At 35.3% G+C, this 27731-nt stretch overlaps 2 protein-coding genes and 1 pseudogene across 5 annotated transcripts; all 3 read right to left on the bottom strand.

Moving 5' to 3' along the window:
* Window positions 1-1815: 1815 nt before the first annotated feature.
* On the bottom strand, window positions 1816-2928 carry LOC107939949 (uncharacterized). Its single transcript, XM_016873336.1, has 2 exons — window positions 2649-2928; window positions 1816-2531 (listed from the first exon to the last, which is right to left on the bottom strand). Exons 1-2 carry the CDS (start codon window positions 2926-2928, stop codon window positions 1816-1818), a joined length of 996 nt encoding a protein of 331 aa, XP_016728825.1.
* Window positions 2929-8110: 5182 nt separating this feature from the next.
* Window positions 8111-9419, bottom strand: LOC121219930 (NAD(P)H-quinone oxidoreductase subunit H, chloroplastic-like; annotated as a pseudogene).
* Window positions 9420-11922: 2503 nt separating this feature from the next.
* On the bottom strand, window positions 11923-25610 carry LOC121219929 (myosin-16). 4 transcript variants are annotated; one of them, XM_041098698.1, is made up of 26 exons: window positions 25274-25610; window positions 25069-25185; window positions 24804-24947; window positions 24572-24717; window positions 24334-24490; window positions 22867-22925; window positions 22267-22426; window positions 22010-22159; window positions 21784-21917; window positions 21546-21692; window positions 21350-21451; window positions 19812-19869; window positions 19631-19732; window positions 18834-18871; window positions 18546-18672; window positions 18286-18456; window positions 17983-18114; window positions 17787-17896; window positions 17601-17661; window positions 17102-17279; window positions 16691-16893; window positions 15401-15607; window positions 14184-14393; window positions 13177-13316; window positions 12461-12659; window positions 11923-12267 (listed from the first exon to the last, which is right to left on the bottom strand). In XM_041098698.1, exons 1-26 carry the CDS (start codon window positions 25274-25276, stop codon window positions 12109-12111), a joined length of 3414 nt encoding a protein of 1137 aa, XP_040954632.1. In that variant the 5' UTR covers window positions 25277-25610; the 3' UTR covers window positions 11923-12108. The 4 variants fall into 4 exon arrangements, with proteins under 4 accessions (XP_040954632.1, XP_040954634.1, XP_040954633.1 ...); XM_041098700.1 differs by having other exon boundaries at window positions 12461-12711; window positions 25274-25609; XM_041098699.1 differs by lacking the exon at window positions 25274-25610 and having other exon boundaries at window positions 12461-12711; window positions 25069-25194.
* Between the last annotated feature and the right edge of the window lie 2121 nt (window positions 25611-27731).

Raw genomic sequence — 27731 nt, 5'->3', positions numbered from 1 at the left:
TTGGATCTTTCCCCTGCATCTATTTTACCACTTCTTATTGCATTTGCAATCATTTCTACGGACATTACCATATCCGAGAAGCTCTTGGTAGCACTCCCCAACATGTGGTTGATGAATGGGGCTTTCAAAGTATTGATAAAAAGCATGGTGACCTCTTTTTCCAAAAGGGGTGGCTGGACTTGCATTGCCACCTCCTTCTATCGTTGGGCGTACTGCCTGAAGCTCTTGTTTTGTTTCTTCTCCATGTTCTGTAACATGATTCTATTGGGTGTCATATCTGTCACATGATTGTATTGCTTCATAAAAGCTTGCACCAAGTCTCTCCATGAACTAACTTTAACATAACTCAGCTGGTTGTACCACTTGGCTGCAGACCGAATCAAACTGTCCTGAAAGTAGTGGATTAACAGTTTATCATTATTGACGTATTCTGTCATCCTTCAACAGAACATAGTGATATGAGCTTCAGGACAACTAGTCCCGTTATGCTTTTCAAACTCCAGCATCTTGAACTTAGGCGGGAGTACTAAATCAGAGACCAAACTCAGATCCTTGGCGTCAACTCCACAATGGTAGTCGGTGTTCTCCATGGCTCTAAATTTTTCCTCTAGTCATCTACATCGATCCTCAAGTTGTTTTGGCAGGTCCATTCTTGCTTTTTCTATTTCTGCCACGTCATCGAGATCAGGGACCACAGGATTAGTAGGGTTGTCCCCGGGGTTAGAACCCGAGCCCGTTTGAAAATGTATTGGTGCCGAGGTACTAGCCTAATATTGAGGTCTAATATTAACAGGTATTCTTTGCGGACACATATATGGTTGTGCCTGGGTGCTTGTCGGGGTGAAACCTAGAGGATAAACAGGGTCCTCATGATAAACCCCAAAATCAACTACAGGGCTTTTTCCTTTATCATTCCCTCCAGCCAATAATTGCGCCAACTGGCTCATCATGGTTTTTTGGGCTTCTAGCATGTCTTGTTGGATTTTATCCAGTCGTTCCTGCATCTGATCTTACATCTCCTTTTGTAATTGTTCCAATCTTCCTAATCTTTGATCCATTGCTTTTGTCTGGGGACAAGTACCGTAGTGATATTTTGTTGATGGATTTTTGTTAGTTTTCAGGGTAACTTCTATGACAATTTTTGATTAATTAGGGCTCTTTTATGAAACTTAATGCATGCAATGAAATGTAATGTAGATGCATAAATGGAAAAAAGATGCATTGATTCTAATTCAACTTCATTAGAAGAACTCGATTTAGAAAACAAATTTCTTTACATAAAATGGACTACATATACGACTTCGCCTTTATACTTAAAACCTTAACACTCCTAAGGAGCCAAGCTAGCTCTTAACCTCAGCTTGATTCTGACTTATATTTTAAACTCAATACATCAGCCTGAACTGCTAAGGTTTACAGATGATCAGTTACTTCCCGCACTTGGGTTACAGCTTTACCCATAACGTAATCCATGTCTCTAATCTGACTTTAGGAATGATGGAGCTGCTCCTGGCACTGTTCGTTACACCTCTCAAGAAGTTCTATTCGTAATACAGAATTTTGCAATGCGTCTTCGAGCTCTACTATCTTTCCCTTTAATTCTTCTATCTTACTTAAACTTGCTCTCAACTCGATCATAGAGTTGCGACTACGGTACAGGTAGAGCGACTTTTCTAACTCTGCTACTCGGGCCTTTAATCTTGCTTCTTCGTTCCGGCATTCTAACAAGCTTTTCTCCAAAGTGCTCTCTTGAGCTTGGGCATCTTGAAATTTCTTTTCCCATGGATCAGCCTTGGTCCTTTATTCCTTGATCTCCTACTGCCATTGCTCTGTCGTTTTACCCAGACCAGCAGTTCTTATCGACAATCGTAACTTCTTATAATTAGCTCTTAGACTATCTAAATCCTCTTCAGCCTTGTTGTTCCCTTTCCTTAATTTTTCGGCTTCCAAACTGTGGATATCGACATCTAGTCCCAAACGCATCTTTTCCTCTTCTAGCTGCTCAATTTTCTTTCCCAGCTCCGAACTTCTTTTTTCGAAGTCCTGTTTGATGATCTCTAATTCTGATGGAACTACTTGTAGATGCTCCTCTATTGGTCGAGCATCTTCTTGGCTCGACACGGGAATGTTATCGTTGATCCTTCTTTCCCACCACCAACTATACTCGGGAGTTGTCATTGGATTTACAGCAAGTATCTTCATTCTGCGGGTTTGGTTCCAAGCATTCGATATTTCATGAACCTTATTCTTGTAATTATCTTCCTTGGATGAAAATTCACACTGAGCCAACCCTTGTGTTGCTGGTATGAACTGTCTAAATCTGTACTGCCTCAAGACTAGCAAAGGGGCGTATCCAACGGCTCCCCAAATTTTGAGTAAAGGAGCCCAATCGAACTCTCTACACCGATACAAAATCTCATTAGGGGTCATCCATGGGGCTCTCCATTCGACATCCTCCTCTTGAAGATTTTGGAGAATCACCATCCATTTCTCTTCCGTGATATCGTCTCGTCTTGGTGTAGCCACTAGTTCTTTTAATGGGGAGTAGTTTTATGAGAATACCCTATAGGAGACATTTTCTACTTTCCAAAAGTGACTATGAAACCACACCAATAGCAGTTGCGCGCATCCGATGAACCTTCTTTCACTCGCTCTTTGACACGCATTTAGAGATCTGAAGGTTTCAGCCCAAATCGCTAGGACCGGTGTGACCCTGTTGTCAAGCCTGTCGAACAAATCTGAAACTGATTCATCCACATGCCCTAACGCATTGGGGAAGACGACTAAACCATAAATGCTCAAGGCAAAAATATCAACCTTTTTTCTCACATCCGGATGTGCCAAGATCAGATCTCGTAGATTTTTCCAAGGTATGCACTTGTTACCTCTCTTTTGCTTAATCCGAGCCTCGACCCATTGCTCGCTCATTCCTGTAATACTCATTAATTTCTTCAAAAATGTCGGGACATAGGCTGCTCTTGAATAGGCCCTATCGACTTGAATCTTCAGACACCGTAGCAAGGTCGTATATTCTTCTACTGTGGGTACCAAATCTACTTTCCCAAACGTGAAACAACTGTAGGCTAGATTCTAGTACTACACGAGGGCTCAAAATAAGTGTTTGTCTACCTTTACACTAAGCAAATAAGGTAGATCACCATAGTTACTGTAAAAGAGCTGCTTGATGTTGTTATCCCACTGATCCCATATCTCTTTTAATTCTTGCAAACTATTCTGAGTCACGCTAATGCGAGTGAAGTCCCATAATTCTGACACGTATCCTTCCACGAGGCTATCACCCTTTTCTTGCTAAACTTTTTCAGACCAAACTCGGACGGCCGCATTATCTTCCACTTTACCAAGAAACTTCCTTTCCATGTTGAGCTCTCTATTTAGATACCGAACGTGAACCAACACCTCTTTTGAAATGCAAATGTCATGCAATCAAAGCAAAATAGAATAAGTTAGTATTGTGCACCAAACTAGAACCCAAAGCATAAAAAAAGAGTAAGCAAAGCGTCTATTTGGGTGATTACTAGGTTTGGCGTGGTTCTACCTAGGGTAGGCTTCTAAGGTCTTCTACATGTGGATTGGTTCTAAAGTTGAGGTACCCGAACCGGCAGATTCCTCGATCCTCACCCCTTATGGGCTCATACGGACCGAGTTCGGTTCAGGGGAATACATTTCCCTATGGCTGCACGGAGATGAAAATCTCACGAAGACATAAGTACGGATGTATCCCGAAAGCGATCCACTATCCTGCACGGAGGTAAAAACCTCACGAAGGAGTAGCTTCTCACTCCTACTTAAAAATGTGTGACCAACGGTCATGTAATGCAATGTGCAAAAATATATCAAAACTTAAACCAACACAATAATTATAAAACCACAATGATGAAGATCGTAATAAAGACGAATGAAATGCCATGAAAGGATCGTAAATTTTAATCAAATTCTCGATTTTCGACAAAAAGACAAAAACTAATCAATACGTGGCTTGACTCTCTTTTTCGTCCCCAGTGGAGTCGCCAAGCTGTTGACACCATTTTTTTGTGAAAACAGGGTCGACTTGGATTTTGAAAACGAAAACGAAAACAGGAGTCGCCACCAATCCTTTTTGATAAGGTGAGATCGGGTTACCTAGAAAAGTGGTTGTATTTAATAAACGATTTAATTTTATTAAAACAACAATTTTGGTCCACGAAATTTAGAAAAACGGGTTCGGGAGTCGGTTACGTATGAGGAAGGATTAGCACCCTCGTAACGCCCAAAATCGGTACCTAGTTGATTAATTAATGTCTTAGAGTCGAAGATTGAAAACTTTAAAGAGATTTAAAATACGATCCTTTATTAAAATGTTAAAAATTTTTGGGAAAGAAGGCATATTTCACGTTAATCAAGAAAGATGATTATATCCAATAAGTTAGGAAACAATGTCTTGAATTCCCGATGCGCGAATGAATGCTAAAAATTTACCTATTTAAAAGATATTTAGCTATCTCGGATTTGAAAAAGGGATCATGCCCAGTAAGTTAGGACACAATCTTTTTGTAATTCCCGAGATCATTTAAAACTTGAGAAAGAAAAGGGATCATGCCCAGTAAGTTAGGGCAAGATTTCTTCTTAATTAATGTTAATTTAAAAAAACGCTTGAGTTAAGCAGCAAAGGTCCACTCGTCCCGCGATAGCAATATGTCACATCTCGTAAGTTAGGACGCGATATTTGAACCCTTGAGAATGAGTTTGCCTTTGATTTTTATTGAAATTTTATGTGTTTGGAAATTTAAAAGGATATTTTGCTATTTAGGTTTAACGAGAAAATTGAGACCCAGCAATTTAGGGTACAATTTCTCGAATCCCAAAAACGCGAAATGTTCCCTTATTTTAAAACTTTTTCCTTTTTTGGACAATGGGTGAAAGTCGATGAAATATCTATCAATATGCGCGTAATTTATTTGATTATGCTTTAAAAGAAATTGTTTAATATGTACAAGAAGGTTATGCATGACTCGTAACGATAGTACAACATACATTCCAAATAATAAGAACACGATATTGCAAAATATAAAAACATATGGCATTAATAGTAACGAATCACAATATTAACATGCATGAACAAAGACAATAATAATAATACAAATAAGAAAACATGGAACAATAATAATAATAATAATGATAATGACCATATAAGCAACCATAATAGGAGCAATAAACGAAGATAATAAATAATAAACAAAAATATGAAGGCATAATAATGGAAGTGTTAAATACATAAATTAAATTAATAAGGCATTTGATTTTGATTTTTTATATATAAAAAAATTTTAACAAAATAAAAATAACAGTTTTTTTTTCTAAAAATGATTTTAAAAAACAAATTTAATGGTCCCAGGACCGAATTGGAATTAAAACAGAAATTAAAGGGGCAAATCTAAAAAAAAGAAAGAGCAATTTGGGGCCTGAACGAAACGTGCCCAAATTTGTAGGGGCCAAATGGGAAATTATTCCCCAGCCCTTGAAGTGCACCGTTTCGTAATAGGTTAAAATGGAATGGGAATAAAATCATAGGCAAATTTAAAAAAACTGAAAGGGCGTTATTGAAATTCAAATCAAATTCGTAAGGGCCAACCGCGAAAATAACCCCTTTTACTAGGCCCAACACGACACCGTTTAGGGCGCTAAAGTCTGCACATGGTCTAAGGACCAATTTGAAACACAAGCAATATTTAAGTCTGAAATCGAAAAATAAAAAAAACTACATTGAACGTGCCTAAAAATGGGGGGACTTATCGCGCAAATATCCCCTTTAACGAAAACGCGCGGATCCTCCTTGCGGGTCGTGTGAATTTCGGGTCTAAATGCTGAACGACGTCATTTTGGCCACCAATATTAAGGTCCAAAACGGCTTCGTTTTATACCCTATATAAATGGTAAAAAAAAAAGAAAAAAAAACTTCCAGCTTCATTTTTCCAAAAAAAAACAACAGAGAATAGTTTAGTTCTCTCTCAGCCCCTCCATCCGACCGATAGGGCTGTCGCCTGCGCCGTCGTGACCCCGTCGTAGACGGTGGCCGGAGTAGCAGAAATCTGGGTTTTTAACCCCGCTTTGACGACCGACTGAAGGCCGAGCCTTCATGGCCGTAGGGCCGTGAGAAGAAACCCCAAACGCCACCCTTTTCGGTCCGATTTTGGCGACCCGAAAGACTCCGGCGACGGCGCTTGTGGAGCGATTTGGGTATGTTTCTTTCTCCCTTTCTTTTCTTTATTAATAGTTTCCTTTTAGAACAGATTTGTAAAAAATAAATAAATAAAATACAATTAATGGATAGATCGAAAAGAGAGGAAAAAAAAAGATGAAATAGGGCATTAACCTTCTGTTATTTTATTTCCAATATTTTAAAGTGTCCAAAAAAATTACAATACCTAGATCTCGGCTTTTATAGCCGATTTAACTACTTAGTTTTCTATTTATTTTGTCGTTTTGCGATTTGGATTTTCTCTGCTTGTTGGTTTATTTTCTCTTTGTTTTTTTCCTTTTTGTTGTTTCTGTTGGCGTGTTATGGGTGTTTTGTAGGTGCCAGACGTGCGTGAAGGAGGCCATGGTGGCAGTGACGTGCGATGCTGATGGGACGTGCAACGAACGGTGGTGGTAGCAAGGCTGAGGCTGGCGTGTGAGGCGGCCATGCGGCGCGCCCTAGGGTTTCTGTCCCTCCCTTTGGCTGAAAGTGTTTTAGGTTATTGGGCTAGGTTTTTTTTTAATTTTGGGCCTGTTGGGTAGTTTGAGCTTGGGTTAGGTTTAGTAATTGGGCTGGGGTATTTTATTTTTATTTGTAATTGGGTCTGGGCTTCCGGGCAAAAATGAGTCCTTACAATTGGGTTAGAGAATCGAAATCAAAAAGAAAAAGAACCCATAGGTATAAGAAATTATTAGATCTCTCTATATTTATGAAAGAAAGAATAAAAAAAAAGATTTCTTTTTCATTCCTATTCTGCTTTTGAATCTGATAAAATCACAAATGGAGCTTAAACTAAAAAATTGTAAAGGATTATTTCGTTCCTAATAGTCATTGCTTTAATCGGCAGATAGGAGGATACTCTGGACCAGAATCATGGGGAGTACCGCCTAATCATTTCTACGAATTTAAAGCCCCAATTAGTATTCTTTTTATGTTATCCAGAAGCCTCTTTTTATATAATTTACATAATCTCCATTACCAATCCCTTATGTATTTTGGTGTTCCTAACCATCCACTCATTTTTTGTTCAATCCCCCGTTTGTTTAGCAATACATATATGGGAATCCATACAAAGGATAGTAAAAACTCTATACGATTGATCTTTTTAGCCCGCTTCAAGCTAGATTGACTAATTAACCCGTCTTGGGGTAAAGACTTAATGCGCTTACATTTTCTTCCACTTAACTCTTGTACATAGGAAATGAGATTCTATTTTTTTGTTTAATTTACTACGAATTTATAAGTTGCTTTCTTTCACTCATATATAACTATCTAATTTAGTTTATCAACTCAGCTTATTTTCTAGAATGAAAGGAATGGGTAAAATAAAAGTTTCTATTTCAACGAATCGCACGTAGAGATATTGATAAAACACATAGAGTTAATGGTATTTCATAACTAATCGATTGAGCAGCAGCTCGCAGACCACCTAAAAAGGAATATTTATTATTTGATCCATATCCTAACATAAGAAGTCCAACGGAAGCAATACTTGAAATAGGAATCCATAAAAAAATACCGATATTGAGATCGGATAAAATAAGGTGAGAGCTAAAAGGAATTATTGAAAAACTTAGTAAAATTGATATGACTGTTATAGCCGGTCCAATACTAAATAAACAAGTATTGCCTCTAGATTCTTTGAAAAGCAGTTTTGTTCCATCTGCTAGCGCTTGAAGAATGCCCAAAGGACCAGCGTATTCAGGCCCAATACATTGTTGTATTCCTACAGATATTTCTCTTTCTAACCATACAATTACTAGTACACCTATTGTGATTCCTAATACAAGAGTCAAAATAGAGACCAACATCTATATGATCCCATAGACCTCTTTTAAAGATTGTAATGAGTAAAAGGAATTGATATCTTCTACTTCTGTCGTATAAATTATTATTTCAACGATCCACTTCTCTAATAATGATATCTATGCTACCTAGTATCGTCATAATATCAGCCAATTTCATTCTTTTAACTAACTGAGGAAGAATTTGCAAATTGATAAAACCCGGCGGGCGAATTTTCCATCTCCAAAGAAAACCGCTTTGATCCCCTATCAGAAAAATTATTAATTCTCCCTTTGGGGCTTCCATTCTTGCATAAAGTTCTTGTCTCGGTAATTCAAATATGGGAGAAGGTTTTTTTACTAATGAATCGATATTCAAAATCATTCCATTTTGGATCCCTTTCTCGATTAAAGCATCACATTTCTAAATTCTCATAGGGACCACCCGAAATTCCTTCCAGGAACTGTTGAATTATTTTCATAGATTCCGTCATTTCACTTATTCGGACTAAATAACAAGCTAATGAATCTCCTTCTTTTTGCCACTGGATTTTCCAATCAAATTCGTCATAACACTCATAATGATCAACTTTTCGAAGATCCCATTTGATTCCAGATGCTCGTAGCATTGGGCCGAATAAACCCCAATTTATTGCTTCTTCTCCACCAATAACGCCTATCCCTTCAACTCTTTCTAAAAAATAGGATTTCGTGTAATAAGTTTTTGATATTCAACAATTTCTGTTAAAAAATATTCACAGAAATCCAAACATTTATCTATCCAGACGTAAGGTAGATCGGCTGCCACTCCTCCGATATGAAAATAATTATGCATCATTCTCATACCGGTGGTAGCTTTGAATAGATCATTTACTAATTCTCTTTCTCTGAAAATATAGAAAAAGAGGGTCTGTGCACCAATATCTGCCCTGAAAGGTCCAAGCCATAATAGATGAGAAGCTATACGACTCAACTCCAACATAATTACTCTGATATAGCTGGCCCTTTTAGGGACTTGAATATTCCCCAACTATTCTAGTCCATTTATGGTTATTGCTTTCGTGAACATAGTGGTTAAATAATCCCGACGCGTTACATAAGGCAAATAGTGTATAATTGTTAGGTTTTCTGCAATTTTTTCCATTCCCCTGTATAAATAACCTAATATTGGTTCACAGTCAACAACATCTTCACCATCTAGAGTAACGATGAGATGAAGAACACCATGCATTGATGGGTGGTGAGGCCCCATATTGACTATCATAAGGTCTTTTTCTGTAGCTGATAGATTCATAAGTTTTTCCTCGATTCATTCTTACATGAATTGTTGAAAACGAAAACAAGTATATCAAAATGAAAATCTAATAAATCGACTAATTCAAAATTTTCAAATTAACAATTTTTTGGTTCCCGAATATCCAACTCACCAATTAATTCTTTATAACGTGTTTTATTTGTCTTTGATAAATAAGATAGCAGTCATTGACGTTTTCCTAGAATTTTACCTATACCTCTCTGAGATAAATAGTTTTTTTTGTGCAATTTCAAATGTGAAGTAAGTCTTCGTATCTTATTGGTGAAACTAACTATTTGAAATTCAACAAACCCCCTGTTTTCTTTTTTTTTTCTTGAAAAATATCTACGAGGAATGAATTTTTTACCATAAAACCAAAAAGTTTTCCCCTTTTTTTGAATGTGAATTTTACTGATCAGTAATAATAATACCAGTCATTTTGATATACACGATAATTTTAAGTTCGTTATGAACTTTATCATTTTTTTCAAATAAAATTAATCAATCCGGGTTTCGATTTGATTCGTATAGGGATACAAAAGAGTGAGATTTCTACAAAAGAGAAAATATGAGAGTTTAAATTAGAGGATTTTATTGATTCATTTGTCGATCTAATTGATATGTATGTCATTAAATTAGTATCGTGTATCAGAATAAAATGTAAGACAATCCTTGTGACCATCTATTTATTTTCATATACCCGGCACGATACATACATAATATAGGGGAAAAGGTACCATTAAAGTGGACCATTAACGAATTTTCAGACTCAGATACATACAGATCCTTATCATACTAAAACGACTGCCATTATTAGTATTAAACCAATATCGATTCATACAAGCCAAATCTTCTAATCGATAATTAGGCCAAAGAAAGAACATTAATTTAATTAGTGTCTTTTTATCACTATCAAGATATTTGTTTTTAGTCAAAACTTGACCACAACTTGTTACATTATTTAAAAATACTGCATTTCTATGCATATCATTTTTATTCCTTGAATTGAAAGAAATTCGAATTCGTAATTCTCGCCTGTGGTTAGGGGATAAAATATTTTCAGGAACAAACAAATCATAATGATTTTTGTCTTTATTTTCAGTCATTTTTTGATGTCTTGCAATAAATTCATAAAAATGATTTTTATCAATATAATTTTTTTCTTGGTATCTTTGATTAATTTGGTGTTTATTTTTATGACCAACAAAATACTTATAGTTTGATATAGAATAAATTGTCCATCATTTTTTACCGACAAACGAACTGGATCAATAATCAATATTCCTTTTTTCATTAATTCTCTAATAGTTAAATCCTTCTGAATCATCAAAATATCCAAATTCATTTCTCCCCGTTGAATAGAGGATATAACAATTTCGTTTGGATTTATCAGTCTAAGCAGGAGGCAATATACTTTAATATTATTGATTATTCTTTAATTTAAAGAATCATCCCATCTCAATTGAAAACGCAAATACCTTTTTAGGAAGAAATCAAGCTTTGCTTCCGTGTTGCTCTTGTATTACTTTTTCTTTCTACGTTTTTTTTTGTCTGATTTATCATAATCTTCTTCAACATCTTTTTCTTAGTTTGAGAGCGGATTTAAAATTTCCTTGTTTTTGCGCATCTGATACAAGACCCCCTTCACCTATAGGTTCTTTTTCTTCTTGATTTCGATTCTCTAATCCAATAATTTGTTTTTCGTTTGGAACCTTTTTTTTTCCTGTGTTATTGGGGAAAAAATTTCAATAGCTATATAGAGCAAAAAAATGTGACTGCACCAGCCGGCAATCAAACCCGGGGGTCTGTACCGTGGCAGGGTACTAATCTACCACTAGACCACTGGTGCTTAATTATTTAGAATAAAATTTTGAAACTAAACTAAAGGTGGAGATTCTTGATCGAATCAAGACTAAATTAATTACCTAAAAGATGGATTTAATTCATAGGATATACATGGATAAGAGAAATAAAAAAAAAAAAAAGAGAAGTTACTAATCTCTGAGATCAATGATGAAATAGCATATAGATATGTATGTATATATAAATATATGTATGCACCGAAAAGGGGTATACAGCATGTGAAAAGAAATATTCCCAATCAATTCAAAAGTGTAAAAGGCATTATGCTGCCTTGCTTCATTGTTTTGTAATTATTAAATGGGTTTGCTAGCTAATTAATTCATGTTTGAATTGAAAAAAGAAATACATCAATGGCTATATATATATATATATTACATAGCATATAACATGCCAATTCAAACCATGATAGAATTGGCCTTTGCCAGCCAACCTGAAGCTATAGTTCCCTTCTGATGCTTCTTTGGTTGTCAGTGTTTGCAGCCTCCTCCCTACTTTCTTAACAATGCCTTTTTCCACGTTTTTTGGTACAAAAGGAAGCTCCAGTCCAAAGAAGCGGAAAAGATTGTAGATGTTAAGATATGAACCACACAGAGATGGTGGATGCAACTTCTTAAGGATGGCTACATGAACCAACTGACTAAGCTCTGGGGCCAACAATGCTTGCCTTCTTTATGAAGCACAACAGACATCTCAATCGTATATGGTTCATTTTGTTATTCGTTAACAAAAATATATAACACAGATAATGCAGAGAACCTCATTTTGAGACATTTTCAATATACTTGTTAGAGACAAGTCATGGCGACTGTTAGTGAAGATACAAATGAAACTAATGCATATCCACTAGGGGAATGGCATTTTGAAAGGATTAGCTAACTATTTGACCTAAAGAACCCTAAGAATCTTACTCCTATATACAAATCTTGCATCTTTTATGTGTAAGAATTTGGATTGTGTTTTGCATGCCTACACTGTAATTCTCTACTAAAATTGTGTTTATATCTGTCATCTATAGATAAGATGAAGCAGAAGCACAAAGATCCATCAGAAGTAGTCATCAAATGCCCCCTCCTTATCACTGTCCGCAGTACCTGCACAATGCGGGTCTCCGAAAACTAAGAAAAATGAAACAGTTGCTACCTACACATCCTCCCATCATCAAATATTAACTAAAATGAATCTGCTAAACCAGGCAATTTTTTTTGTCCCTAAAGAGAGGTGTTACTCTAAAATGAAGCTAATTCTGAGTCCAAACCGCATTTGCATCAAGAAATCAAGGCTAACCTGTAATTTCAGTGGCTGTAGCATCTTTAACATGCACCTGGGGAGCTTTAGGACGGGGACAAGAGTTGTTGGCTGAATCACGACCTGAAGCTGGAAATGCAAAATCTGAGCCAGTTGATGAAGCATCAGAGTTGTCCGAATTATCAAAGTAATCAACTCGAGCAATGGGTGGAGAGGCTGGTTTTGAACTTGATGGAGTCTGTAAAATTGTTTTAAGTTGTGAAAATTGCTCAGACATACTGAATAATAGCCTGAGACATTGAAAAACCAGAACTAGTGTAAGTAAACAAGGAAGCAAGAGCTTTATTGAATGTTAACTAGCATGGTTGTAACCATAAGGCAGTTATCAGAACAATCTTAGAGTTATAATCAATGTAATGCAGCTCTACTCGGTAACTATCGTTTCCAATGATTTCTTTCCCTTGTATTTTTCATGTGATATCCCCATTTTCCCTGCAGTGTTGTTTCACCAAAAGCAAGTTGCACCACTGATCTTGAACAGAGTGTGATTTCATCAATGATCTCAAACCATAAAAAAATATTTACGTAAAATTTAAAACTTTTTAATCATATATCATTGTATTTTCTTAGAGGATATGCTGTTTGCCCAATAAATATAAGGCTAGAACAATTTCTAAACAAAAAACATAGCAAGTTATCCAGCTAACATCAGTAAATTGTATGATAAATCGTAAAGGGTGATAAAAAAACACCACCTGTTCAAAGATTCTTGAAGCTGATGTACTTTCTTTTCAGTTTCTTCCAATTTCTTGCGTCTTTGCTCGCTTAATTCTTGGGCTTCAGCATGTTTCTTTTGATATTCATCAGCTCTTTTCTTTTCTCCTATCAAGAGGACCTGTAAGATAAAAAAGCACTCTTAGTGAAAACAACATTAAAAGGTTCAAAATTCAAAGCTTGTAAATAGTTATCTCAATTAAGATATGGTGAAGCATGTCAAGCCAAACAAGAAAACATACAATGAAAAAACTCTATCCTAATAACTTATGTTTTGTTTCCCATGGCTTAATGGCAATTTCAATGAACATCTGGGTGGCTAAAGCATGGTCTTCAGTTTTAAGAATTCGGACTGGAACTAATTGATGTAAAAAAAAGGAAATCTCAAATGAACACCTTTTTTCCTTGTGCTTAGAAAATGGGACATGGGTGCTGCTAAGGTTTCCATCAGTGGCATGAGAAGCAACACTATCATAGCTTAGTAGCAGAGTTTCATAAGATGCAAAGTTGAAATTAATGTTAGATATTCAGAAGTTCTCGATTTTATTTCCACCAATCCAGGACCGGAGGAAAATGAGCTTGAGAAGTTACAAAGATGGTTAAGTGCTCACTAGGTTCTAACCTGAAAGATAAAGGACCATCTATTCCTTTATTGGTCATTCCAAATTCAAATTTTTTAATAATAACTCAAAAGTATGTGTCTATGTTATTTAACCTTTTTCTGATGCTTTGTTTAATTTCTGCACATTCATCATTCCTTATATCTGCACACTTTGCAGGGTTCTCTCACATCACAATTTTGAGATTAGGCCGCTTTACAGGTCAGGAGTAATTCACCATAACTTTGAGATAGCATGCAACGTTTTTTTAATGAAAATTTATTAGGCCACACAATTTTTTATTCCTTTGCATTTATCTGGAAACACAATTGAGAAGCATATGTGAAGAACAATGGATTAATCAAAGAACAGATTTATCGTAGCAGTACCTTTAGCTGTTCAACTTCTGATGGAAGCTCCTCAGCTGTTAAAACATCTTGGATGGGGCTTGATATTTCTTCAACAATATGATACGGTTCATTTGATTCCTCCGTGACCTCTTGCTCTTTGTCAGGAGACACATAGGTTTTGTCAGGTTTGTTCTGCTCAAGTACAGCTACTGGAGGATCCGGTAGCTCTTCTTTCTCTTGTACTTCGACCTATACAAATAATAGGAGTTCAGTTAGAGATCATGAAAACTAAATGACACAAATTTAATCATGATAAATTTGTCAACCCTCGTAACAGCCAGCGTCATCAACACTGTCATAATGTCTGCTAAGCATTTTCTTCTCATCATCCAATTCAAAGCAATGGAGGAAAACCCTTCTCCATTTCTCAACTTTCAAATTCTCAGACAGTGCAGAAATTCAAATTCTCAGACAGTTCAGAAATTCATAGTTTAAACTTTAAAGTACCCTGCTTAAAAGTGTCTTCACTAAAAGATACCACACATGCAGATAATTGTTGTATATGCATACATAGATGAGTGCATATACATTTATGTTTGTATATATGATCTTTAATACATATAATCTATAGTGCTCACCGCCTTTAACTGATATACAGATTTATCTAGACAAAACCTTTCATTTGGACAGAAAAGGACATCAATGTTTATATCTTTCGACAGTTATTGACTAAAACTATTGAACTTTGGTTGCTTAGTTTCTAATTCTAGATCTACTTTTATTTTCCTAACTGCATTAGAAATAAGTCAGTAAAAAATTATTTCAAAATTAAGAAAAAAAAAGCCAGCAAAATTTTAATTTTTATTGGTTATAAAGTTTCCTAGTTTCAGTCTCCTGTCTTCCTTGATCCTAATACCAACCTCTAGTGGCATAAATTTAAAATTAACTTTTTTTCTTATTTGTGTTTTCAAGTATTGTAATATTTTCAAAGATATCTATTTAAAAGTCTAATACTTCTTCTCAGGAAGAAGAGTACAGAAAATCCAATGTAGATAAAATTTACTATGCATTTGTGCAAATCTAGATCTCCGGAAACAGTTTTGAAGAAAATTATCCTGAGCTCCAATATATTACCTATAACTAAATGAACTGCAACTTTTTTTTTAGGGTCAAAGTATAGAGAACATCAACATTCACATTTAGCACACAGGACATGAAGGCTAGCAGGTATCTTCAGACATGTTTATGTATCTTACAGTTGGTTGCTTTTCTGGCTCTTTATCTTCGGGTTCCTCGACTTCTTTTCCACTGTCCTTTTCTTCTTTTCCAACATCCTTTTCTTCTTTTCCAACGTCCTTTTCTTCTTTTCCAACGTCCTTTTCTTCTTTTCCATTGTCCTTTTCTTCTTTTCCAATGTCCTCTTCTTCTTTTCCACTGTCCTTTTCTTCTTCTTCTGTAGCAGCCTAAGAAAAATTGCAATGCACATTATTGCAGGCAAAGAAAGGAGATTAAGACTCTAAAGTAGTTAGAGGCTACTACTTCCACTCTTTGGTTAAGTATGATTCCACAATGGGTCTTATGAGAACAGATGAAAAAGGAATTGCTCAACCCAGAATAATTCTTGATTTTACTGAATTATGTTAAGCACTTATATAGAAAAAGATCAGCAGAATGTCACTGACAGTGACATTGCATGTTTAAGTGCCTAATAGTGACAAGCCTACACAGTGATAGTGCATTAATATGTAGTGAACTCATAAGAATAGGGAAATAAGAAGAAACCAAGTTTCCCTCCTATATGTTCCTTTTGATATTTCCTAATGTACATACAGCTATTTTGAAGTGCAACAAAGGTAATGAGCTAAAGAACCCAAAGCTCACCAACGATTTGGTGAGAAGTTACAGAAGTAGAGCTACTCAACTATTTTAACTTGCAGCTTTTTATTACAGAAGAAAATAATTCAAACATATGAAAACAGTTAAAGACTTTGACCCAGCACATATCTACGAGCAGTTTGTTTTTTAAGTTTGAAAAGGGAGGAGTCCAATTCTGAACTCCTTTTTCGAAGGAAGGTGCTTTAGAATGACATTGAGCCACCTAGCACAAAGCTAACCAAGATGAGGGAGGGTGGAATTCTACTGGCCGAAGCTAATAAAGGAGATAGTTGATAGAAAGCATATATACAGCATTTAGATATGACAACAGACAAGGAAAGAGAATAGAACATGAAAAAAGAAACCAATAAATAAAGTTGTCGAAAAGTTAAAAGCTTCGCTTGATGTTAAGGGTATAGGAAATGAGAGTTAGCCAGAACGCAGTTCAATAAGTTCTGCAAATATTAAATGCTAATTACAAACTTAACAAACAAAGTAAAACAATACCCACTGTAATATGCTTTGTGAAAGAACTGATACCTTTTTTATCGCATAGGATGAAACAGCATTATGACATCGCCAATAATACCCACAGGGTTTTGCTTGAAATAATCAACTTGTAAACATGATAAGATAATTCTTTAGGCATTAAAGAAAAGTTGGACAATAACCTGTATAGTTGCAGAATGGTTTTGCATCTTAGATCTGAATTCATTACGAGCAACCATGGCACGTATTCCTGTCTGCACGACAATTGCTGAAGATTTGATATTAGTGTACTTCCTACTAGCAGATTTTCTGCGGGCAGACTTCTGAATTTTGACAGCAGCTGCTGTTCTTTTCCTGAATTTAAGTGATTCACAAGCTAGTTGTCCTAGAAGATACAAAAATAAGATCAATGCAAAAAATTATTACATGCAGTGATCATCCCTACAAGCCGACGACAACAAAATAAAATTAGAAGAAAAATAAAAAGAACCTGGGTTAATTAGATATTTGATAGGAACCAAATTACTTAACATGATAAATAAGCTGAACGATACTGGTTCTATATATGACTTAATTTTAGCACATAGACTCACCCCTCAAAACAGTTTGTATACAAATAGAAGCCGTTTGGATACGAACATAGCATTTACGAGCTATACGGGATCTAACTTGCTTTTGAATAACCTTTGCTGACTCTCCAAGTAATTTTGCTTTGCGTCCATCTAACTCTGCCATCTGACCAGCTCTCAAAAAAATCTTAGTTTTCCCTATCTGCAAAACAACTCATGGCTCATAGAATACATCATCTTGCAACAGAATCTCAATACACGAGCATCTATAACCACAAATATTTTCAAGAAGCAAAGGCTGAAGTTGCCTTCAAATACATTTTATGGCCATTCTAGAAGTGAGGTAAATACTGTAAAAAACTTAAACAATGATCATGATCTCAAGGCCCTCCAGCTATCAATTTCTCAAACATTGTGCCTAACCAGGTTTGATATATGTAACCATTTCACTTATTCATTTCTATCGATGTAATCTCAATTCTGTTGTCAAAAAGAGAATGAAAAAGGAAAGTTCTTGAATTACCTGATAATTTGAAAGCCCCACCTTCTCCATAATTGATTTGCATGCAACATTTTCTTCAACACTAAAGATGAATGCAAGAACTTCATAAGCAGAACTTAACCAAACAGCATCTTTTAGATCCAAGAAAAAAAAATGCATATGTTTTTCTTTTCCCATTTCTGATCAGTTATGTAGAGGAATACTCACTTCTCTTTCAAAACTTCTGGCACAAGAATAGAAAATCGCTCTAGAAATTCACTAAAGATTCTATTAGTAGGGTATCCCTCACACTTGACTCTGATTGCCTCTAGAACACCCTATACAACTAACAATTAGTTTAGAATGCACACAAATTGACAAATAAATAATTGTGATATTGTGATGCAATACCAAGTATACTTACACCAGAACGTAGTTGCTGCAAGACACTGACATTCTCAAATATTTCAGGTCTTAAATCAGAGTTTGGTTTTATACATCTTATATAGTGGGGTTCGGTAGAATTTAGTATATCCATCAACTGTTGTAACTGTAACTGCAGCAACGAGGCCAAAACATAAGATTTCACCTTTCACTGAGACATTGAAATCTTCAGAACACATGGCATGGCTCAACAAATCATTTATTTTTCAACACATTTAAGAATATATATGCATAAATATAAATCCATGACTAGTTTATGGAAATGCTAGCAAAATTAAGATACCTTGAAACGAGAACCAATAGATGAGAACTTGCCAGATTTAGGTGTCTCCGCATTAAGTGAAGGGAAAAGGCTAGCTATAAAGGAACATTTGGAAGTACTCAACAACTCCTGATGTTCAGGAACAATATAGTCTTTGTTTTTGTCTAAAAACTGATCACACTGATACTGGACCTGAAAATATTCACAGAATAATAGACCTCATATGCAAAGACTAACACTGTGAGACTCTTAACAGGTAAAAACGAGGACTCATAACTAACCTCTCCTGCATAATGGACAATGGTGAACTCTGTGCGAGCCAATTTTGGCTTTACAAAGCGTTTGTGATCCTTGAATGTCTGATAGAGCTTTTGGGCAAAGGTTTCATGGGTTGATTTCGGAAACATGCTGTATAACAAAAAATACCAACCATGTAAGAAGATAAAAAAGAAAACATTACACTTCATAAGCATCACATATGAACAGGATACTGAATTAGGAAATACATTAATTCAAATGCAGCATTGCTTCAATGTCACAGTAATTGTGAAAAAAAAAAGTTTTCATACCATGTTTCATCAAGAAGAGAAATGATCCCCCCTGGTTTCTGCAGAAGCATTAGAAATTAGAAATCTGTGAAAAAAAATTTGCTATTCAGCAGATCTTGTGCACATACTAAGAAAATATGGAACAGAAAAATATACCCCTATAATAACTCAAAACCAGGATACAGAAGGATATACATTACAAGTTGGCAAAAAAGACTAATGCGTATGTATAAAGCTGAAAGATGTCCACCACTTAAAGCATGCAATTACCTCTTTTTCTTTCATACTCATTCATGCTGATAATATTGCGATAATATTTTACCATTCATGCTGATAATATTGTGATTATATGTTTTTTTTTTTCTAATGTACACTTTGCATATAGAAGGCGGATAGACCACTGTGAAAATCATGAAGTTAAGACAAATGCACCATAAGTATACATGAACAGATTAGAGATCATGATATACATTAATCTGAATGAAACCATACACAATTTGACCATCAAAATCTAAAAATGCTTATGACACTTTTAATCTTCTGGATAAAATAAGCAATGCTAGCCCCAGTATGAAGCATTTCTCAACACATTCAGTTTATAACACTGACTAGTGTCATGTCCCAACAAGATCCTTTCACTTATGTGGTGACATCTATGTTTCATTCCAGGGGTTTTAGATACTTTTTCTTTAGGGTAAAATTTCAGTAGGGAGACTACCAAAGATTAAGCGATAACTGGAAGGTGAAGAACAAAGACAAAAGTAGATACACTTGTCAAATTCAAAGTGCTGTGAACAGTTAAAAGGACAGTATGCAACCTTTTCGATAAGATCCAAAACATCTTGATTATCAACAAAATCTATATAGCTCCAATCTATTTCCTCCTCTTGGTATACAGATTGCTCCATCTTGAACACGTGCTGATTGTATAACCATATCAGTGCGTAGAATGGAAGATTGAACTAAAACTAAAGTTGTCACATGAGACTAACCTCATACCTGGTTGAAATGTTGCTGCAGCTTTTCATTGGTGAAGTTTATACAGAACTGTTCAAAACTGCACAGAATAATGCATAAAACCAAAATAATTAGCCCTGAATATTATTAATTTCTGTTACTTTATAATTCATAAATTTCTCAAAATCACAACTAAGCCTTGGATTTCTTTAATATCTCAACAGTTCTTGTAACTTGTAAGTCTAAACAACTCAGACAATGAAATTGTCCATCCCCAAAAGATAAAAAATAAATACAGAAGCCCCAAAAATAATACTTAAAATAATTAAAAAATATGGTCCATTATGCCCCTTAGTCCACACTTGTCCATTGGTTAAAACTACAGAGACTGTTTAAAATATCACACTACAGGAAGGCAGTGAAGGAGAGATTATATGCAATCCATTGCAGTGTTATTAGGGTATACACCCAATCTCAGCTAGGCGTTTTGCATTAGCTTCAAACAACAAAAGCTCCTCATACCCCTTTAACGAGGTGCATTTGACCACACATGGACCTAGGGCTGCTCTTTAATTTTAATTTTTATTTATTAATTGTATCTTTACTAGTAAAAAAGGGCTAATATCAAACTCTCCACTTCCTAATGTTTGAATTTTCAACAACATACATGGGGCCACAAGGAAATCATACATGTTGGCTAACAACAGGAAAAGGAAATCTGCATGTTTTATAGGATAAGCTAGACCACTCTTTTAAGTTTAAAACTGTCACTATATATCTTAAGTTTATTTTATATTTACACAATCACGCATACAAAAACACATGCATGTTACTTCACTTGGAAAAACACATTTTTGCCTTGCATCTCAAGCACTATAAAGTTGTTTTAATGCCTACAGTGTTTCTTGCACCCTTGACAACACAGATCCATTGTTTCCAAAATGTTAAGATGCTTGAAGAAACAACTCAGTATTAGAAGGTCTATGTCCAACTTCTTTACCCAATCACAACTTCACATCAGAAAAAAGAATAAAGGAGTTTTCAAATGAATTCTTGATAGCCCATCTTATAACCATGCATTATTGGTAGATAGATGTTAACCTTGGATGTTGAGAGAAAAGTAACTGGTTTAAAAATTAGCTACCTAATTCTAATGCAGAGTAGGGACCATCGTCTAGTAAGGCAGTAAATGCATTAGATCTGCAAGCATCCCAAAATAAAAATACTGCCAGTTTGTCTTTGAAAATGGCTACTCTAGGAAAATCTACTAACTGCAATATATATTTCCAAGAAACCAACCTAGTACTTAGGATCCTGCCTTTTTGCAGGATCATAACTGGTTAATAACCCTTTATTGGACGATGGGTAGCATTACATTCATAATATGGGAATTAGAAGTTTAGAATTGCAAAAGCACATTTTTATGTAAAAAATGGTTGTTTCTGATACAGGTAACTTAATATGAATAATGAATTGCAGCTACAGCTAAAGTGATAAAATATTATCGATGATGCAAATTACAAGGTTTTTATTTTTCATGCCCAGACAAGAATACATACACTGGTGTCCTTGAGCATTACCTGCTAGTTTTAAAACTTTCAAAACCATATATGTCAAGGACTCCAATGAGACATTTTGAGTCAGGATCTTGCCCAATAGAGACATTAATTTTCTTAACCAACCTGGATGCAACACAAATGAGGCATTGATAAGAAACCCATCCAGTTTAAAATGAGTTATGGAACTGCATAAATGCTTCAGAAGTTAGCATTTTACCAGTCAAACAAACGAGCATATATTGTCTTTGCTAAACCATCCCTGCTAATTGCTGCACCAAGTGGATCAAGGCTCCTTTTGATAACTTCTTCTGGAGTGACCATATTGCGCTTACACAGTGCAGTTTCCAATGCTTCAAGATCACACCTGTAATGAGGATCAGTGGATCTCCTAATGCAGAGAGACAGGATAGGAAAGGAAACAGCAAGCCAAGAGAAAACCTAGGACATAGCCATACATGAGTAGCTCTGCTGTAACTTGAAGATGGAATTTGGCTTTGTCATCCTCTAACACAGATGAATCTTCTCCCTCCAAAGCAAATGCAATATTGCCCAGATGAAGAATTGCAGCCACAATTCTGAAAATTGCATCCTGAAAAAGAGAAGGAGATATTATTCCCAGTCTGGTTACATAAAGAAGACAGGCAAGCAAAATACATCAAAGCTACATAGCAGATGGGAGACCTGTTCCTCCACACTTATCCCAACAATATCCATAGCTTTCTTGGTGGCAAGATAATCATGGGAATCATCTACACCAACCAGTTCATAACAACTAGATTGGTTAAGGTAATGAAACGACTTAGGATCTCCCAACTTATATTTCTCGATCTCCTGACAGGACTTAAAAAACTGGTCAGATGAAATGCTATGATAAAGTTTCATGAAAAATTATTAAAGAGCTATGCAATCAACAATGTAGAATCAAGCTAAATATAAACCTTCGGTGGTGCAGCACAAAGAAGGTAAAAACAGTGGTAGTTCCGTTCAGGCTCTGAAATTTGGCAAACACGAGATTTTTCTAGGAGATAAGTTCTGATGGCAGCCCCTGATATTTGTCCACATGCATCAAATTGAATCTCAACAAATTTTCCAAAACGACTGTGCCAATTCATGAAGAATGTCAGAAACTATGCAAATTACATGATGAACAAGTGATCATTGAAATTTGAAACTATAACACTTCAATCTTATCAGCAGAAAGAATTTTTGCTACAAGGAGAGAGAAGCTAAGAGATTTTATTAGTTTGACTTTCTCAAAAGAAGTATCAGGCTTGATAAGAACTTCTAATGTAGTGATTTAAACAAAGATGCCACTACGGAAGCAAATCCATTATTCAACAACCTTTTTACCTTTACAGCTTGAACTAGAAAAGCTAACAAAATATAAATTGAAAGGGGAGAAATGAATAATATACAAGTTGCATGAGAAGATGAAAATAAGAAGTTAGTCTTTGGCACAAACCAGTCAATAAAACTTAAAATTTTGGGTTCAATGACTAGCCAAATAACTGGAAAGTTTTCAAACACGAATTTCTCACCTTGAGTTGTTATTCCTGACAGTTTTTGCATTTCCAAATGCTTCAAGAACAGGATTTGACTGCATCAAGACATTTAGTGCATAACATTCAGAAGTAGATAAAAATGCATACGAAAAAAATGAGGAACCAGGTTACCTACTAATAATTTCAAATTTTAACTACATGAATGGAAAAGGAGATTTAGGCGCCATTGATTTGTCAAAAGAAAAACTAGAATGAATAACTATTACACGTAAAGTTGAATTTCCTTGTACTTTTTGGGTGTCTGATTCTATTTGCAGGTAGTTTATTACAGATCCAGAATTCGTTAAACGTACATATAGATTTTCATGAAAGGTAAAATAGAGGCGAAGATATAACTAAAACAAATGCGAAAACAATAAAATGGTAACAAAATTATTACTTTTCAAGATCTATGCATTTAATCATCTGGTTTCAAGAAAGTTAACATATTACATACTGCCTCATCTGATTTGTATTCAATATTTTTGTTTGTCAACCATGTCATAGTGTGCTACATCTCCAGATCAACATTTGTGGAATCCAGCATGAAGGCAAAATTACATGAAAATCTGACTTTGTAGTCTGAACAAGTAAAATAACCATCTTACTGATTCGCATGCAGTTTTCAGAAATGGACCCCAAAAGACAAAGAAAAATAGCTGAATATAGAGACGCAAAAAAGCAACTGTTCAAGCCCTTTTTTTTTTCTATCCTCTCTGAGCTTGTAAACTACTGCTAAAATGCCAACATCTGCTCCCTTACTGCACATTCTATATCCTCTCTGAGCTTGTTAGGCCCCTCTACTAAAGCGCAAGATTTCTCACACAATGCTAATTCTTCATTATATGCTAGTATCTTAAGGATAATACCTGGGTTAAAATTTTGAGGAAATATACCCTTTTTTCCATTTTTAGTCTTTATCCTAGAGATACTCTTTCATTCTAGTCTTTCTAGATAAACTTAGAAGAGGAAATCAAAGGAAATTTAAAGGATATTATTTTTGTGTACTTTTCTCTTACTCATTTGACGATGTTAGAGGAATTGTCACACTGTTAAATAAGTAGATTATTTTTTCCATAATCCAATGAGTAGATCCCCTGTGTTTAAAAAGGCTGTAATAAGATTGTTGCGTCTTACAAATTAAAGCACAAAGCATGAAACACAAAATAGTTTTCTATATGTCTTAACACCAATACTTTTAGGCATAGCTAAGTCTACTCTTGGATAACATCACACCATAACATAGTCATTGCACCCAACAACTATGACCACATTAACACCTCTTGTAGAACACGCTAGAGAACAATGATGTATTATTGCCTTAATTAATTACATAATGACAGCTCCAAAACTTTTTAGTCCTCATATTGTGTGCTTCAAGCATTTACTTGACTCTAAGCCAAAGATAAAGATTGAAATATTAGCTTACTTCAGTTCAGAATAGAGTTAGATCATCCAGCTTACTTCTAGAACTTTTCGTTCAACAGTCCGTGCTTCAGCAGCAGCATGGCCACCCAAATATGCAAGATAGCGCATAATCATTTTGGTGGTTTCAGTCTTACCTGCCCCACTTTCACCACTGACTAGTATAGAATTGGATTTGCCTTCGTTATTCATAGCCCTAGTTGAAAGTTATACAATTCTTAGTCAACCAGCTCCATTATCTTTAAACTATACACAGACAAAACATAGACATAGTTACCTATATGCAACATCAGTAATCGCAAAAACATGAGGGCTCCGATCCCCTAGTTGAGCCCCTTTATAGCTGTCCATCAATTCAGTATCATATAAATGTGAGATTGCTTGGAATGGATTGATGGCAATGAGAATGTTCCCACAGTACGTCTGCCACAAGGTCAGAAAAGGTATCACTAGCAGATTCATAGCAGCAATACTTAATGGTTCAAAACCAAAAATGAGGTTGATCTTACATAAATCTCTTTGATTCCGTATCTGGTGGCCAAATTGTGAAGCACAGCAGGCTCGTGCAAGTATGATAGCTTAGTCATATCATCAACACCCGTATCGGGTGCTTCCATATCCTTGGGATACAATTTAGATAACTTTGTAGTAACCTAACCAACATTATGATGAAAAAAATTGAAAAACTGGGTTATTAAGATCCATTGCAATTAATAGTACTGAAAAAGCTGAACCAAAATGTAAAGCTTTTTAAGAAGCATAAATCTGTCTTACCTGGTTCCCATTAATAGTTTCAACCTCAGCTTCATTTCCATTAACACTAGTTACAACCCCATCAACCCAAGCCAATTCCTGGTCTTCAACCCATACATGGGAACCTACAGTAATTTCCTGTGGCATCAACAGCACCAGTTTTTAGGGAGATCAAATTAGTAATCTTATTGTATGCTTTGAAGAAAATTACATGAACTCTACCTACCATTCCTTACAGTGAATGTAAAATTCCTTGGAGTTTGATTGAAATCAAATGAAACCCATCACTTTGGATAAGGGTTCTAACCCAAAAGCCGATGCAACAGGAATGTCACCATTGATGGGTTCGAAGGAAGAAAGTAAAAGAAAAACAAGGCAGAAATAAAGATTTTTTTTTCTTTCCCAGAGAAGGAAGAGCATGTTGTTGGTTGGGTCGAGATTGGAATTGGGATTGGTTTGAGCAAAACGCGATAATCGGAGCACTCCATGGATTTCGCCATTTCTCTTGGAGCCTCGTGTGGTTCGTTTTTCCTTTTCCTTTTATACGTTTTCAACGGAGAAGGTGAGGGTGCCCCTTACAATCACACTCTGTAGGGGAAAATGGCTAAAATTTGACACAAGTTCCTGTACTTTTCATAAATTTAGAATTTAGTCCCTTAATTTTCAGACTTAAAAATACAAAGTCAATTATTAACCCCTTAATTTTTTTGTGTGTTTCAGATTCATGTCATTCTTTTAGTTACATGATTAGTAAGTGAGTATTTTTTTTATTTTAAAATGTCACACTAACAAATTTAACAGTAAATTAGGCCTAAATTTTAATATTTAAAAAATAAAAAGACTAAATAATTAAAAGTAAAAGTAGGGTTAAATTTCAAATCTGTAATTTATAGTTTATTTTAACCAAAAAAAACAATAAATTAACAAATTAAATAAATAAATCGACATTAAATTATATTTATTTGTTAAATATTAATTAAAATTTTATGGTATATTTAAAATTTGTGTTTTCTTTAGGAATATACCAAATAATTATTCAAAATTAAATCTAATTATATTTATAAAGGTGCATTTTCAAATTAAATTTTGCAATATACCAAATAATTATTCAAAATTAAAATTTTCTTGGTGGGCGGTAATTACGTTTCCCCTTTTCAAGATATTGTTTTCCTAGAAATGTTAATTTTGGTGTTCTAGCATATTGCAAGCATTGTTCTTTTACTTGGAGGATGTTAGACATAGTGTTACAAGGTTATCAAATACTTTAAAGAGCTAATAATCTTACTAGGATTTTGATCATATCATTGTTGATATGTAAATTTGATCATGGGTTAAGTTGAGTCGGGTTTATGTAAATTTTTAAGTTCGTTTTTTTAAGTTGAGTCTGGATTGAAAAAATAAATTTAAAATTTTATCCAAATCTGATTCAGATTAAAAATGTTAAACCCGAACCTAATATGACACGTAACAAACACTTTTAACTAATGAACATATATTTTTATTGAATTAGTGATTAATATACGTAAATTTTTGTTAATTTAATCGATAAAACAATATTTTGTTGAGTTAATTTGGGCCTAGCCCGAATTATATCTGATTCCAGACCGGGCTTAACCAAAAATAATACACCCATATTTAGGCGAGTCGGGTAAAGAGCCTGATCCAAATTTTGGACCCACCAACAGATACTAAAGCTTTACAGGTGGCAACACAGACTTCAACTTGCGTGGATGCCTCACCCATCGTTAATTTGGAACAGATCAAAGGAAAACGCTACATAACCTAGAAAATCTAGGTTTCTACTGTCGGTGGCGCGGCCGGCCGCCGCTCAACGCCACCTGTCTCCTCCTTCCGGCGGGGGTTTCTCTGTTCCTCTTGTTGAAACTTTCAATATCGTTGCATCTTTCTTCCTCTCTTTTTACTTTTTTTTTTTGGTTTAACAGTTTCCTTGGGTCCTTGTTTTGATGGCGGCGGTGGAGGAGGCACTTTTGGCTTTGTAACGATGCCGGGAAAATCCCACATGTCCCGTCGCAGCTGCCTCTTTTGTTCCCCTTGCTCTTGATCTCTTACCAGTGCTTGGGGTTCCCGAAGCAGTTCCGAAATAGATCTTTTCCGTGTCCAGCCGCCGCTCCTGCCACCGTTTGGGTTCATTGCCAGGTCTTCTTTTCCCTTGCCCAAAGCTTACCCTCTATATTTTGTTGCCGGAGTAGGCCTTGTGGTGCCCAAATCTGATATGAATATGGCGTCTACTGTTTAGAGTTGGTAATGATAGGCTGATAACCGCTTGATTCGTAAATGACTTATTACGATAAGTACGATAAGTACGATAAGTTCTCATCAGTTAAAAAAAGAAAAGAAATATGCATGACAAAAGAAACCACGTCTCTCTCTCTCTCGGGCACCTTTTTATCATCTCTTTTTGGAACCCTAAAATTAATTCAGATTCAGATTCTTTTCTTTTCTCTTTTTTGTAAAGCAATTTCATTGAATTGAAAATGAAACAATTACACCTGAAGGCTCAAACAGATGAACCCCATATAAAAACTCTAAAACCAATCCACCAACATGTTACATGAACACCCATGCACATACACATACATAATACATATATAAAGAGATAGAGATGGAGAAAACCATAAGAGAGTTTATTTAATTTGGTGAGGGACCTGATTTTCCATAAACAG

Source organism: Gossypium hirsutum, chromosome D08 (genome assembly GCF_007990345.1).
Source record: "Gossypium hirsutum isolate 1008001.06 chromosome D08, Gossypium_hirsutum_v2.1, whole genome shotgun sequence".
Classification (NCBI taxonomy): Eukaryota; Viridiplantae; Streptophyta; class Magnoliopsida; order Malvales; family Malvaceae; genus Gossypium; species Gossypium hirsutum.
Note: the sequence above shows the minus strand (reverse complement) of the source record. Positions and strands in the feature narration are given on the sequence as shown.